At 48.4% G+C, this 13,896-nt stretch overlaps 2 protein-coding genes across 4 annotated transcripts in view; one reads left to right on the top strand and one right to left on the bottom strand.

The window, feature by feature from the left end:
• The window catches only part of VPS16 (VPS16 core subunit of CORVET and HOPS complexes), a 31,033-nt gene extending 23,709 nt beyond the window's left edge, over window positions 1–7,324 (bottom strand). Inside the window, exon 1 of one of the 2 annotated variants that reach the window (XM_080685318.1) lies at window positions 7,046–7,324. In XM_080685318.1, the coding sequence (XP_080541444.1) occupies window positions 7,046–7,098 (53 nt within the window). In that variant the 5' untranslated portion in view covers window positions 7,099–7,324. The remainder of the gene's footprint in view (window positions 1–7,045) is intronic. The other variant, XM_080685319.1, reaches the window with a different exon arrangement.
• On the top strand, window positions 7,206–13,123 carry PCED1A (PC-esterase domain containing 1A). Of its 2 annotated transcripts, XM_080685320.1 has the most exons (8): window positions 7,380–7,660; window positions 7,976–8,121; window positions 8,619–8,698; window positions 8,807–9,045; window positions 9,146–9,296; window positions 9,410–9,656; window positions 11,316–11,585; window positions 11,943–13,123. In XM_080685320.1, the coding sequence occupies exons 2-8, from the start codon at window positions 7,998–8,000 to the stop codon at window positions 12,188–12,190; spliced, it is 1,359 nt and encodes a 452-aa protein (XP_080541446.1). In that variant the 5' UTR covers window positions 7,380–7,660; window positions 7,976–7,997; the 3' UTR covers window positions 12,191–13,123. The 2 variants fall into 2 exon arrangements, with proteins under 2 accessions (XP_080541447.1, XP_080541446.1); XM_080685321.1 differs by lacking the exon at window positions 11,316–11,585 and having other exon boundaries at window positions 7,206–7,660; window positions 11,943–13,117.
• Window positions 13,124–13,896: the final 773 nt, after the last annotated feature.

Below are 13,896 nucleotides of genomic sequence, written 5' to 3'. Positions count from 1 at the left end.
AAAAGACACTTTGGTCCTGGCCAGGTGGCTCTGCTGGTTGGAGAATTGTCCCATACACCAAGGTTTCGGGTTCAATTCCTGGTCAGAGCACATACCTAAGTTTTGGGTTTGATCCTCAGTTGGAGAACATATGGGAGGCAACCGATTGATATTTCTCTCTCACATCAATGTTTTCTTCTCTAAAATCAAGAAAAACATATCCTTGGGTGAGGATTTAAAAAAAATATGTACACTTTGAAGAAAACTGGAGACATCTAATATTAGATGATATTAAATGTTAATTTTGTTAGGTATGAAATAGATTGTAGTTTCATTGAAAACTGTAATTTATATATATATATAATTGATTTCAGAGAGAAAGGGAGAGGTAGAGAGAGATAGAAACATCTATGAACCAGAGATTGGTGAAAAAAGTATGGCAAACTGTTGATACTTGTTGAAGCCGGGTGGTGAGTACATAGATGTTCATTAAATTACATTGACTATATTTATCTATAGTTGAACTTTTCCTTAAGTGTTTTTTTAAACTTCCAAAGTAGTTGAAACAAATATTGCAACATGATAACAATTTTAAAGCCTAAACTATGGCTCTGGATGTTGATTATACTATTCTACTTTATTGTACATTTGAAATTTTTCAGAAGAAAAGGTTAAATACAATTTCCAAGAAAGAAAGGGGGTTCATCTCTATCCAATGCTTCAGGGAGTCAAGCTCAGACGATGTCTTAGCTCTGTCCACTGCAGTAACAGAATGTCACTGAGAACAGGGTTGTCAGACCAGAATGAGTGGTCACTGGGAAGAAAGAAAATGGAAGCAAGTATAGACGGCAGTTTTCAGACTTTTGGGAAGGAAGGAAAAGACAGGGCAAAAAGGAATTTATTTTTTTGAATAGGGAAGTTTATTTTTTGCTAGGATGGGAAGATTTGAGTATACTTGAAATCTGGTAGGGAGCAACTGGGGGTAGGGATGGTGGAAAACAATGTCGATCAATGGTCTTCAAATTTCCCTGCTGCAAAGAAACACCTGGGTTCTTGTTAAAATACAGATCGAATTCCCAGGGCCCATCCCAGAGATAACAGAGTAGATTGGACTTAAGAAGCTGCATGTAGCCAGCATCTCAGGTGATTTGATGTAAGGGGTCCTGGACAACAGCAGGAGAAACACTGGCTGAGGGAGGGTATGGGTGGATGGAACATATTTTCTGACAAGGGAGACAGGTGCTCATCTCCTCAGAGGGGTAGGAAATAGAGCAGGCAGGTTTGCTCGGGGGACGCCTACATCCTTCTCTATACAATGACTTCCAGTTCTCCAGGAAGCATGAGGTGAAATTAGCTGTTGGGAGGAGGGACCAAGGAGACTTTAATTTTCAGTATTTCCAAAATGTTTTGTTTACAATTAAATGTTTCTTTGTATAATCTTCTAAAAGGAAAAACAGAGCCCTTGTGGTGAGTGTAGGCTGACCCCACACAGCAGGATTGTGAGGGCCCAGTTGAAGCTAATAGCCATGGATTTGTAGTAGACTCAACCTCCCTGTGTTGGACCCTCATAGCAGTGCTCAGCAGCCTGGGTAGGGCACAGAGATGGTGAGTGGTGTGGTTCTGGGCCAGTCAGGTGCAACCAAAGGGCAAGGAACAAGATTGTCAGGGAAAAGGCAAGAAAGAAACGGAAATGACTGACCATGGCTGTACACCAAGCTGGACAGGGAGAGACACATTTATAGAAAGAAATTCTGCATGTGGACACAAAGAGAACAGCGGATTCCAGGAAAGAGGATCACGGTGAGGTTGAAAGACAGGTGTATTAGAAGGTATCAGTGTCAGTGAGGACAGGAGCTTGTGGCCAGAGATGGGGCTGTCTGAATTTAATGGTTGAAGTAGAGTAGTTCTGGATGAGAACAGCACACAGTTTGGGTGGCTGAGGTGGATAAAATCACTTGAATAGAGCTCATGGAACCCTGAAGCCAGGTGGTCAGGTAAGTTACCCTGGAAGGTGCAAGAACTGGGATGTTTAGGAGGCTGTGGGCCAAAGTCTCCAATCAAACAATCAGTGAAGGGTACTGTCCAGGAAGTTGGCAGTGACACAGATTAGGGTGGGAAGGAGGCCCCGAAGTGGGTGCACAGTAAGGGTCAGGGAGTGAAGAGCATCAAAGCAAGGACCACTTCCCAAGGCTTTGAGGTAAAAAAGGCTTCGCAGGGACAGTGAGGTGACTCAAGTCTCGAGGGTAGCATGGGGTATGGATGGGCAGAGTGAAGGACAGCAGGGAGTGTGGCCTCTCAGAAAAGTCTAGGGATGTAGACTTTGTGAGGACAGGCCACACCTTCAATGAGGAATGCTGGTTATGTCTTTCTCTTCTACTCGAAGGTCCCAGAAGTGGAAATCCCCTCAGCAGCAGTAAATGGACTCTAGAGTCTAATGCCAGGAAATCACTAAACCTAGCAGCTCTGGTCGCCTCAATTCCAGCCTCCTCAAGGAAACAGTGAAGAAATTCTCCTGCCAGTGCAGCTAAAATGCTGGAAATGTGTGATCCACTACAGTGTGAGAAGAGCCCTGTGTGAAAATAGATGATCTCTAGCTCTGTCTTAGTTGGTTGAGCATTTTCTCATGCACCAAGGGATTGTTGGATCGATTCCCAGTCAGAACACTTGTTGGGGTTGTAGGCTTGATCCCTGGTAGGGGCCACGCAGGAGGCAGCCGATCGATGGTTCTCTCTCATCAATATTTCCTCTCTCTCACCCTTCCTCTCTCTCTCTTTAAAATCAACTAAAACATATTAAGAAAAAATACATGATCTCCAGCCTGTCCAGGCTGGGTTGACAAACCACTAGGAATGAAGAAGCACATTACATCTAGCCTTGGGGAATAATCTATTAATTACAAAATATCCAGGCCCTAAAGAGAATCCATCATCATCCCTGAAATCCCTTGACTCCTACCTCCTTCAAAAACAAATACTGCCCTGGCCTGTGTTTCTCAATGATTAGTGTCATCCCATGTACTGAAAGGTAGAGGGTTCGATTCCCAGTGAAGGGCATGTACCTGGGTTGTAGGTTTGATTCCTGGCACCAGTCAGGGCACATGTGGAGGCAACTAATCAATGTGTCTCTCTCACGTTGATGTTTCTTTGTCTCTTTCTCCCTCTCTTCCCCACTCCTGCCTCCCTTCCATTCTCTAAAAATCAATGGAAAAAATATCCTTGGGTGAGGATTAACAAACAAAAAAACAAAACAAAAACAAAAAAACAAACACAAATACTACTAAAGAACTCTTGTACACTGTTGCTGGAAATGTAAAGTGATTCAGCTACCACAGAAAACAGTATGACAGTTCCTAAAAATATTAAGCAGAATTACCATAGGCTCTAGCTACTCCATTTCTGGGTATATATCCAATAAAATTGATAACAGGGTCTTGAAGAGCTATTTTTACACTACTGTTCATAGCAGCATTATTCACAACAGCCGTGAAGTAGAAGTAACTTAAGTGTCTATTAAAGGGTGAACAGAGAAGGAAAATATGATATACATACAATGGACTTAATAAGAAAGGTAATTCTGATATTCTAGTGTCATGGATGAACCTTGAGGGCAGTATGTTAAGTGAAATAAGCCAGTCACAAAACAGCAAATACTGTATTATTCCACTTATATGACCTATCTAGAGTAGTCAAATTCATAAAAACAGAAAACAGCATAATGATGGTTGCCAGGAATGGCGGAGGGAGAGAATGAAGAATTATTATTTAATGGATATAGAGGTTCAGTTTTGCAAGATGAAAAATTTCTGGAGAGTGGTTGCACAACGATGTGAAAATACCTAACACTACCAAACTGTACTTTTGCATGAATAAGATAGTAAATTTTTTATCATGTGTTAACTACAATTTTTAAAATGTTCATCTTTATATGTGCAAAAAAGAAAACAACACAAACTCCAAAAAATCTGCTAAAATAGTCTACTTCTAAGAAGAGTTTCAGAAATATACAGGGTTTGGCAAAAGTAGGTTTATAGTTGTTCATATGGAAAAATATATAATCCTATCCTATATAATAAAAGCCTAATATGCAAAGTGTCCAGTTGTCTGTTCAATCAATCAAAGTGAAATATGCTAAGGCAGCTCAACCACTCGCTATGATGTGTACTGACCACCAGGGGGCAGACAGTTGACCGGTAGACCAGTTGCTATGACATGCACTGACCATGTGCTCCAACCAGTAGGTGAGCCTGCTGCTGGGGTCCAGCGATCGGGACTGAGCCAGACAGGCTGGACTCACCCTGGAGCCCTCCCGCGGTCCCTCCTCAGCTGGCCAACCTCCCATGCCGCTCCCCAGCCCCAATCGTGCACTGGTTGGGTCCCTCAGCCTGGCCTGCGCCCTCTTGCAATCCAGGACCCCTCGGGGGATGTTGGAGAGCTGGTTTCGGCCCAATCCCACAGGCCAGGCTGAGGGATCCCACTGGTGCATGAATTCGTGCACCAGGCCTCTAGTACAAGAATAAACTCTGTTGTTATATGCTGTTTTAGAACCCTATACCCCTCCATTACAGTGATTATGACCAAACAAATACTGATTCGTTAGTGTTTATCAACGGTCTCCCCTGATGGCTGTTAAGTTCTATGAGGGGAGACAGGGTCCATGTCTTTTTATTGGTTGATACATTCAGCCTGGCAAAGGGGAACAAAATTAATGGGATTATCCCAAATTGGGTTTCTAGGATAAAAACAGCTAAAATTCTGAAGCCCCATAGAATTAATCATCATTCCCTCTCCTTGCCTTTTCCAATTGGTAAGTTTTCCAGAACACTACCTTCAAAGAAAAAGAATCCTGTTCTATAGATAGGACTCAAAATGCTCTGTCTGCTACCTGTTTATCATTCATTCATTTTACTTGAACATGTAGTAAGTCCTGGCATGAGCCTATACACAAATACAGATAAACACCAACTATCTGCACTTAAAGCATTTCCACTCTGGTGGAGAAGCTAGGAAATGCTATTTTATTTTCCTGTAAAAACCAACCAAACAAACCTATGCTTTAGCACAGGTTCTAGAATAAGGCTGGGTTCAAATCCTCACTCTACTACTTACTAGCTATGTAACCTGGTCACCTAACCTCTCTGTGTCTCAGTTTCCTCATCAGTAAGAAGGGTTTAATAATGATACCTAAAAACAAAGAAACAAAAAAACAAACAACAATAATGATACCTATTTTGTGGGATTGTGAGACTTAAGTTAATAGAGATAAAAGTACTTAGCAAAGTGTATAGTACACAGAAAGGCACAACTTCTGTTAGCCAACATAATATATGCTCCACAGCAAGGCTTAGACTTCTACTCCTTTCTGCAGTACAACACACAAAGGTAAACATAGGCTAGCCACGCAGGTCAACACTTCCACTTCCTGGTGCATCAACAAAGCTAAAACTTCATATCATAAATAGGAGTTCGGTAATAATGAGGCCATTATTTTTAGTACTCTCCTATTTAACAAGCCTGCATAGGCAACATGTTTTCAAAAGTAATACAAGTTAATATTTTCAAAAGTGTATGCTGTGTTGTTGTAGACACTAAATTTCATGCCAATTACATCCCTTCTCCACAAAAACAGATATCTTTATTCCCTCACTTTACTGATTTTAACTAAACTTTTGCAATTTTTTCCCATATTGTATGGAAACATATTTAATAGAAATAACAAATGCAACAGAGGTCTAAAAATTGCCACAAGGCATTTGTCCCTCTTATGGGCAAAATGGTGTCTTCTATTGAAATAAGACCCCAGCCCTAACCGGTTTGGCTCAGTGGATACAGCGTCGGCCTGCAGACAGAAGGGTCCCAGTTTCGATTCAGGTCAAGGGCATGTACCTTGGTTGCGGGCACATCCCCAGTAGGGGGTGTGCAGGAGGCAGCTGATAGATGTTTCTCTCTCATCGATGTTTCTAACTCTCTATCCCTTCCCCTTCCTCTCGGTAAAAAATCAATAAAAATATATTAAAAAAAAAAAAGAAATAAGACCCCAATGAGATGTCTTTGTGATCTTTAGTTGCAATCAATAAAGTGTTTTTTAAAAACTTTATTGGGCAACTACTTACTACATAGTAGGCACTGTTTTAAATAAGCACTGGAGATAAAGAGATTAAGAAATATGCTCTCAGCCCTCAAGAAACTTAGTTTAGCAGAAGAAACCTACTATACAAACATTGCCCTACTGTGCCATATATAACAGACCCTGGCACTGGGTCCAAAGGAAAGTCAGCTGTCTCTACTGGGTTGGGTCAGGGAAGAGTACAGAAAGGACCCTTGAACTAAGTCCTAAAGGATGAGCAAGAATGGTCCAGACAGATAAATAAAGAAGGAAATGGCAGTGCCCACAGAAGGAACTGCATGCTGGGGCAAACGCAGGGAGCCATGAAACCTCACGCTATATTGGGGTCCTGTTCTGTGCAACCGAACACAAAATTTGGGTACAAGAGGGGCAAATGAAGTTGGAGAGATAAATAGGAGCCGACTTATAGATCTAACAAGAGTAGTTTGTACCAAGGATAATGATGTAAACAATTTACACTTTAGAAAGATTAGTGGACTCTACGAGTCCCATGAGAGGGCTGTCCTTAGCTGGGGGTCCCAACTCGCGCAGCCCCGGATTCACCGACGACTGGTCCCCTTCTCCCCGCCTTGGTCAGCAATGCTACCCCGCCCGCCGTGCGCCCCTACGCTTCTCGGAGCGCCCCTGTGGTCTGACTTCAGCAGGACCCCCGGGCAGGAGACTGGGCACTCGCTGTCATCAGGCGGCCTCCTTTAACGTGATTTGAGCATCATTCCGGAGGCTGACAGACCTAGGCTTCAGCGGTGGGCTCTACCCCTACTTATGTGACCACTAGGCTTGCCTCAGTTTCCGTACGTTCAGGGGCAGACGCCGGGGGGAGAGCCGGCGAGGGGCGGACCCCAGCGCCGAGTGACGGGGTCGCGCGCTGCGGGCTCCGCCCCGACTCGAGCCGGCGGGAGAGCGGGGTAAGCCAGGCCGTGGGTGGGAGGGCGGGGCGGCTCACCGATAAAAGGCAGAGTCCCCGAGCGGGTTCCAGTTCGCCGTGTAGCAGTCCATGGCTGGTGCAGGGGGCTGCTGGGCAGCACTGAAGGGACACCCGCCTAGCAAGGGCTCCAGGCCGGCACTTCCGCTTCCGCCCTCCTCGATCACGTGGCGAGGCCGCCGCCACTGCCTTGAGCGTTCTGGGCAGCTGCATTCGGCTGCCGCCGCTCCCCCGCCCACACCCGGGCCTAGTGCCCGCCTCGGTGGGCCTGGCTCTGGTTCCAGCTCCGACACGGCAGCCAGCCCCGCCTCCTTCCTGTCCCCTCGGGCATTGAGGGTGCACAGGGCGGGACATGGGTGACCGGAAGTGGGAGCTATGAGCGTCGCTGCCCCGGGCGCCAAGGCTCGAGGCGCCGTCGGGGCCGCCGCGACGCACGCATGGAGAACGCTGGGCGCCGGGCTTCGCACCGACGGCTAATCGGGTCGCACGGGCTCTGCGGGGCGGGGACTGTGCAGCACCGACCGACCTCCCCGGGCGCGGGAACATGAGGCCAGTCCTGGAGCTCAGTGCAGGCGAGGCGCGCGGTGCGCGGGCCTGCCCTGTTCGCGGGTGAACTGCTTGGCGCTCCGGGAATCGGTAATTGGCGCGAGCGGGTGCGCGCGCATGCGCGAGGCGGTGGCGGGCACGTGGCGGGGCGCTAGGCGGCGCTGGGCGGGAAGCGCCTCTGTGCCCCGGAGGCCTACGTGCCTGGCGACCCCCTGCCTCTGGCACCAGCTGTGACCGAGGCCCGTGCTACCATGGGCCCCACACTGCCACCGCCACCGCCTAGTCCCTGTAGCCCTGAGCTGCCGGGGAGGGGCCGGCACTGGTCTCATTTATCCTGCGTTGGGACCTGCGGCCGACCTGCCCTGAGTTCCCGCCCTCGCGCGGCTAAGTGGCCTCTTCTTGCAGCCGGGTGGTTGTCAACAGCGGCATGGTCTTCTGTCTGGAGAATAAGGAGCCGCGCTGCCCCCGGCGAAGCGCCATGGTCCACCTCCAGGCCTCGGAAGTCCAACAGCTGCTACACAACAAGTTCGTGGTCATCTTGGGGGACTCAAGTGAGTGCTCCTCGGATCACACTTCTCAGTCCCGCACCTGCAGCCTGTTTTCTAAGTCTGGAGACTTTGTCTCCATCTCTAACCTCCTCTCTGACCCCTAGTCTATTCCAGTCCAGTAGGTTTTCTCATTTTATTTCCCTGTGCACCTTCACAGGTGTCCTGACAGATGTAGCCTGTCAAGCTTTTCACACCATCTTGCTTAGCGCTTTTTTTCTCCCTGACATCTCCCATAATTTCCCTTATGGGAGCAGGTGACTCAGCTGACTTCTGCTAGGTGATCTCAGGTCACTGTATACTAAGTTGGGGGTGGTGCACAACTAGAAGGATCAGTAGCATTGCCAGGACTTTTGAACCTCACCCTTTCTCCTGCCTCAAAGTCAACACTCCACAGAAGTGGTGTTGGGCAACCCCAGCCCTAGGAAAATGAGGAGCCTGGACTTGGGAGACACTGGGATGGGGTGAGGCTTGCCTTAGCCCCATGATCTGTCTCCCTGCAGTCCAGCGAGCTGTGTACAAGGACCTGGTGCTCCTGCTCCAGAAAGACTCACTGCTCACAGCCGCCCAGCTGAAAGCCAAGGTGAGGGAAACTTGGTAGCAATGCCAATGGTGGGTGGGCACAGACCCTGGCCTGGCAGGGTTTTCCTCCCTGGCATGGGTCTGACCAGCTGGGTATGGGGGTGGGCAGGGGGAACTGAGCTTTGAACAGGACCAGCTGGTGGCTGGGGGTCAGCTGGGCGAGCTGCACAACGGGACACAGTACCGAGAGGTCCGCCAGTTCTGTTCGGGTTCTGGCCACCACCTTGTGCGCTTCTACTTCCTCACCCGAGTTTACTCCGAGTACCTGGAGGGCGTCCTGGAGGAGCTGACATATGGGCCTGCTCCGGACCTGGTGATCATCAACTCCTGCCTCTGGGATCTGTCCAGGTTGAGGCGAGGGGAGAGGGAAATATTGGTTGGGGGTGGAGGTATGGCTCAGAGGCCATCTACCTCTGTGCTGTTGCCCACCCACTGTGCTGCCCAACAGGTATGGCCGCTTCTCAATGGAGAGTTATCGAGAGAACCTGGAGCGGGTGTTCATGCGCATGGACCAGGTGTTGCCAGACTCCTGCCTACTGGTGTGGAATATGGCAATGCCCCTGGGAGAGCGTGTCACTGGGGGCTTCCTTCTGCCTGAGGCAAGTGACCCAGCCCCAGGATGGAAGGAGGGGACAGTTGATTAGTAGATAGAGAACTGTCCATCCCCAGCCTGCTTCATTCTGTGGCTCTTAGACGCTGTACTTTCTCTCAGCTCCAGCCCCTGGCAGCCTCTCTGCGGAGGGATGTGGTTGAAGGGAACTTCTATAGTGCAACGCTGGCTGGGGACCACTGCTTCGACGTCCTGGACCTCCACTTTCATTTCCGGCATGCAGTACGGCACCGGCACCGGGACGGTGTCCATTGGGACCAGCATGCCCACCGACATCTCTCACACTTGCTTCTGACCCATGTGGCTGACGCCTGGGGTGTGGAGCTGCCCAAGCGTGACTACACCCCTGGTGAGCCCTATCATGATTGGGGAGGGTCGTGATGCAGAGAGGGCCTTCACAGCACAGGGCGCACAAACAGAACAGGACAGAGATACTCTAGGGGAATAGAGGCCCCTTAAGGATTGCTTCTTTCTCACCCCCTGGGGGAGGGTAATATCATAGGAGCAATAGGGCAGTCCAAGTTGGTTCTTCTGGTCTAGCCATATAGTGACTTTTGGCTTCTACAAGCATTGAGTACATGAGAGCATGTCAAGAGATCCCTACCCTACAGATGAACTAGAAAGAAATGGGAGTACTTTGAGCTAGGCATAGAAGTGAGGGGTAGAAAGACAGAAAGGGAGGAAGGCCAATCCAGGCAGTGTGGCAGAAGTCCCGTGGCTGGTGCTGTCAGCCTTTCAGTTCCTGCCTGCTCCAAAGGGGCATCATGGCTGAGTGTTTTTACATCTGCTTCTCCTCTGGATCATGTCCTTAAAGGAAAAGTTTCCTGCTTCCCTTGTTGATAGCTCACGAGCCCTTTTGCTTCTGTGTTTAGCACAATTGCTGTGTGCACAGTATCTACAAGTTAGTGTTTGATGAATGAGAGACATTAATTGTGTTAGAAAGCTCTTCATCAAAGCACTGAAGGGGATGGTGGCACAGACAGGCCAGGAATGTTATAGAGGCAGACTTGTGGGGCTTGGCAGCCAGGAGTTGGAGCATCAGGGAGGTAAATTAGGACTTTGATTATATAATGGTCCAGTTTCCTTGTTTTTTAGATGAGAGAACTGATCTGCAGCAAAGAAGGGATGCTCTAAAGGCTGTAAGGCTAGATTGTGGTGGCTCAGGTCTCCTGAGTCCAGTTTGTAGCTATAGAAATAGGGGCATCAAAAGGCAGAGTTGGGTGGGAGACTGAGTTGGTGAGTTTGGTCAGGACAGTTCTGTTTGAGGTCCTATGGAAATGTGGAGTAGATTTGGAGTCAGTGGTGTCCACAGAGAGATGGAAGCTGAAGGGCATGAGTGTGAACCTCAAAGGAGATAGCAGAACAACAGCCACATTTTGGAGGTGGAAGGAAAGAGAGGCTAATGGAGGAAACAAAAGGAGAAGAAGGTAGAGGCATTTTCAGGGAGGATGAGGCTATTGGCCATGTCATGTGACTGTCAGGAAGAAAGGAATTTGTTAAATTTGCCAGGAAGTGGCTACATTTAGTGGGAAAAGTGTTGCATAATTGGAGCAGGGTTAAAAGAGGTAGTGAGCAGTTGCTGAGGGAATGGAGATTGGGCACAATACTCTGGATATTTGAAAGGAGCAGGGCACCACTGGGGGAAGAGGGTGACAGGATCTTTATTGTTTATAAGAGAGAAGATTTACTAACTTATTTATTGGTCCGTGGTTAATTGCTCGGAGAGGGAAAGGCTAAAGACCCAAGAGCTGGGCAAACAAAGGTAGAAGGCTCTTTGGAGGGGAGCATGAGGTCAAAACAAAGGTGGATCTACTGACTTTTGAGAAAGGCAAGGGAGAAGGAACACACCTTGGGCTTGGCCTGAAATGAGAGGGAATGAGGAAAACTGGGTAGGTGGCAGAAGGTACTCCGGCCTGGAGGAGGGAGTAGAGGTTTAGGAGTGTGGAGGGCTAGAGTTCAGGGCAGCCTGGCCTCTCAGACCTTCCTAAAACAACCATCCCATTCCTAGACCCATGGATTGAGGACTGGCCAGAGCCGGATCATCTGTTCCAGGGGAGCCAGGGGCAGCCCCCAGACTTTGGGGAGCAGCTGGCCTTGCCCCCACCTTCTCCCTTGCCCCCTCCCATGCCTTTTCTCTACCCCCTTCCTCAGCCCTCCCCACCTCCCTTGTTCCCACCCCTGCCCCAGGATGCCCCTTTTTTTCCATGCCAGCCCTTCCCACCCCATGAATTCTTCAATTATAATACAACGGAAGACTTCTCAATGCCACCCCATTTAGGTAGGTGCCTCTGCAGCCTCTCATCACAACTTTCCCAGCCTCTCCTCGCACCTTTCCCAGCCTAGCCTCCTGTGTCCAGGCCGGCTGAGAGCAGTTGGATAACCCTTGTACTCCAGTCTCCCTACCCCTTCCTCAGGATTGGGTTCAGTCATAGCTGACTCTAGAACAGCATATGTAGACTCATTAATCAGCTCATTGATTGTCACAGTTTCCTGATTTGGAGGAAGTATTGCCATTTTGTACATGGGGAAACTGAAGCCCAAAGAAACACGCCCTGGAGGACCAGAGCAGCCTAAAGCAGAGCTGGGCTAACCCTGGCTAGAAGCCCACTCTGATAAATGACTGGTTCTTTTGTAGGATGTGGCCCTGGAGTGAACGTTGTGCCCGATCCACTGCCACCTCCAGTTTCTGGCCCTATCCCCCATGGTCAGCATCGGGGCCCGGTGGTCCACCGGGGAATGCCACGCTGTGTTCCCAGCAGCCCCTACCATGTGCCGAGGATGGGGGGACCTTGCAGGCAGCGGCTCAGACACTCAGACAGACTGATCCACACATACAAACTGGACAGGCGGCCTCCTGCACATTCGGGGACATGGCCTGGGTAGACTGGACCTTGCGCTGGGCTGGATGTGCCAATGGCCCTGCAGGGCCTGCCTGCCACCCAGGTGCTGGGCCATGGTGTTGCTGTGCCTGGCATTGTTCTTGTCCATTGCTGTCACCAATAAAGGCATGGAAGAACAGAGTGGCATCTTCCTGTGTCTCCCAAACCATGACCTTAAGAGTTGGGAGGCTGCCTCTGGGCTCTTTCCAGCTGTGGACCTTTCACCTCACAGTGTTTGGAAATCATTGAATGTGACTTTCCTGTTGCCTCACACCCTCATTCTCACCAGAACATATATGCACTAACAAAGATCTTGGGCAGGTTACCTCTTGTCAGCAGCTGTCTGGGATTGGAATAGCAAGGGCTGAGTTGAAATTGTCAACATTTTACTTTATTTATTTAATAAATTTTGGTTGATTAATTGATTTTAGGAAGAGGAAGAGAGAAATATTGATTTATTGTTCCACTTACTTGTGCATTCCTTGGTTGATTGATTTTTTTAGAGAGAGGGAGAGAGAGAAACATTGTGGGAGCACAACATTGAATCAAACCAGCAACTAGCAACCTCTCGGTGCACAGGACAATGCCCACATTGGTTGATTCTTCTATGCGCCTTGACCAGGGGTCAAATCCCCACCCTTGGTGTATTGGGACGATGCTCTAATCAACAGCTATTTGGCCAGAGCGAAATTGTCAACATTTTATGTGGAATTTATGGATCTGGCTAATTCTTACCTATACCAGTCTCTCTCATGTATTCATGTGTATGTTCAACATTCATCTGTTCCTGGAGATAGACACATACCTTACCTTGCACAGTGCTTGGCATATGGTGGACACTCAAGTGATTGGAACTAATCAAGAAGCTCCCAAACCCAAAGGTAGAAGGAGCTGATTAGAAATTCATTATTTAATAAATATAATGTGCACTAAGGGCAGAGTGAACACAGACCAATTTATTTGGTGGTGGGGGGGGGGGGGAATTCCAGGGTGGGTGTAGAGGATTGTGTCAAACTCTTTAAGGAGGAGAGTACAAGGTCTCAGCTTTCATGAGTGACTTGATCTTAGGTTTGTGACTAAGCATCAAGGGTGACGTGGGCTAAATGGTGGCATGGGGTGGAGAATGGAGTGTGGAGTAGGAAAATAAGGAAACAGACCCACAAATAATCTTCACATAGAATTGGATGGAAAAGAGGAATGCAGAGATGTGCCAATGGCCCTACAGGGCCTGCCTGCCACCCAGGTGCTGGGCCATGCATTCTCTCCATACTTTTTACTGAAATTTTACCTTGGCAAAGGATATAACATATAACAAATGGAAATGGAAATAGACCACAAAAGTGTTGATCCTTGCTAGCAATCTAAGTGCAAGTGAAGCTGCTAAGTTAGCACACACTGGTGTTGGGGAAACTGGTACATTAATAGATAGAGCCCTTTAGAGAGCAACCTCAACAGAGCAGTTGAGAATCAAACGAGACAGTGCCTGGAATAAGCTTCAATTTCTTTGGTATACCAGGGATGGGCAAACTTTTTGACTCGAGGGCCACAATGGGTTCTTAAACTGGACCGGAGGGCCGGAACAAAAGCATGGATGGAGTGTTTGTGTGAACTAACATAAATTCAAAGTAAAGGAGCGGATGGGGGGAGCAAGAGAACCGGATAGAACAGCCGGATCCGGCCCGTGGGCCGTAGTTTGCCCACAGCTGGATA

Source organism: Plecotus auritus (genome assembly GCF_963455305.1).
Source record: "Plecotus auritus genome assembly, chromosome: 8".
In the NCBI taxonomy this organism is placed as follows: Eukaryota; Metazoa; Chordata; class Mammalia; order Chiroptera; family Vespertilionidae; genus Plecotus; species Plecotus auritus.
The sequence above is the reverse complement of the archived record's forward strand: the minus strand, read 5'-3'. Positions and strand labels throughout refer to the sequence as shown.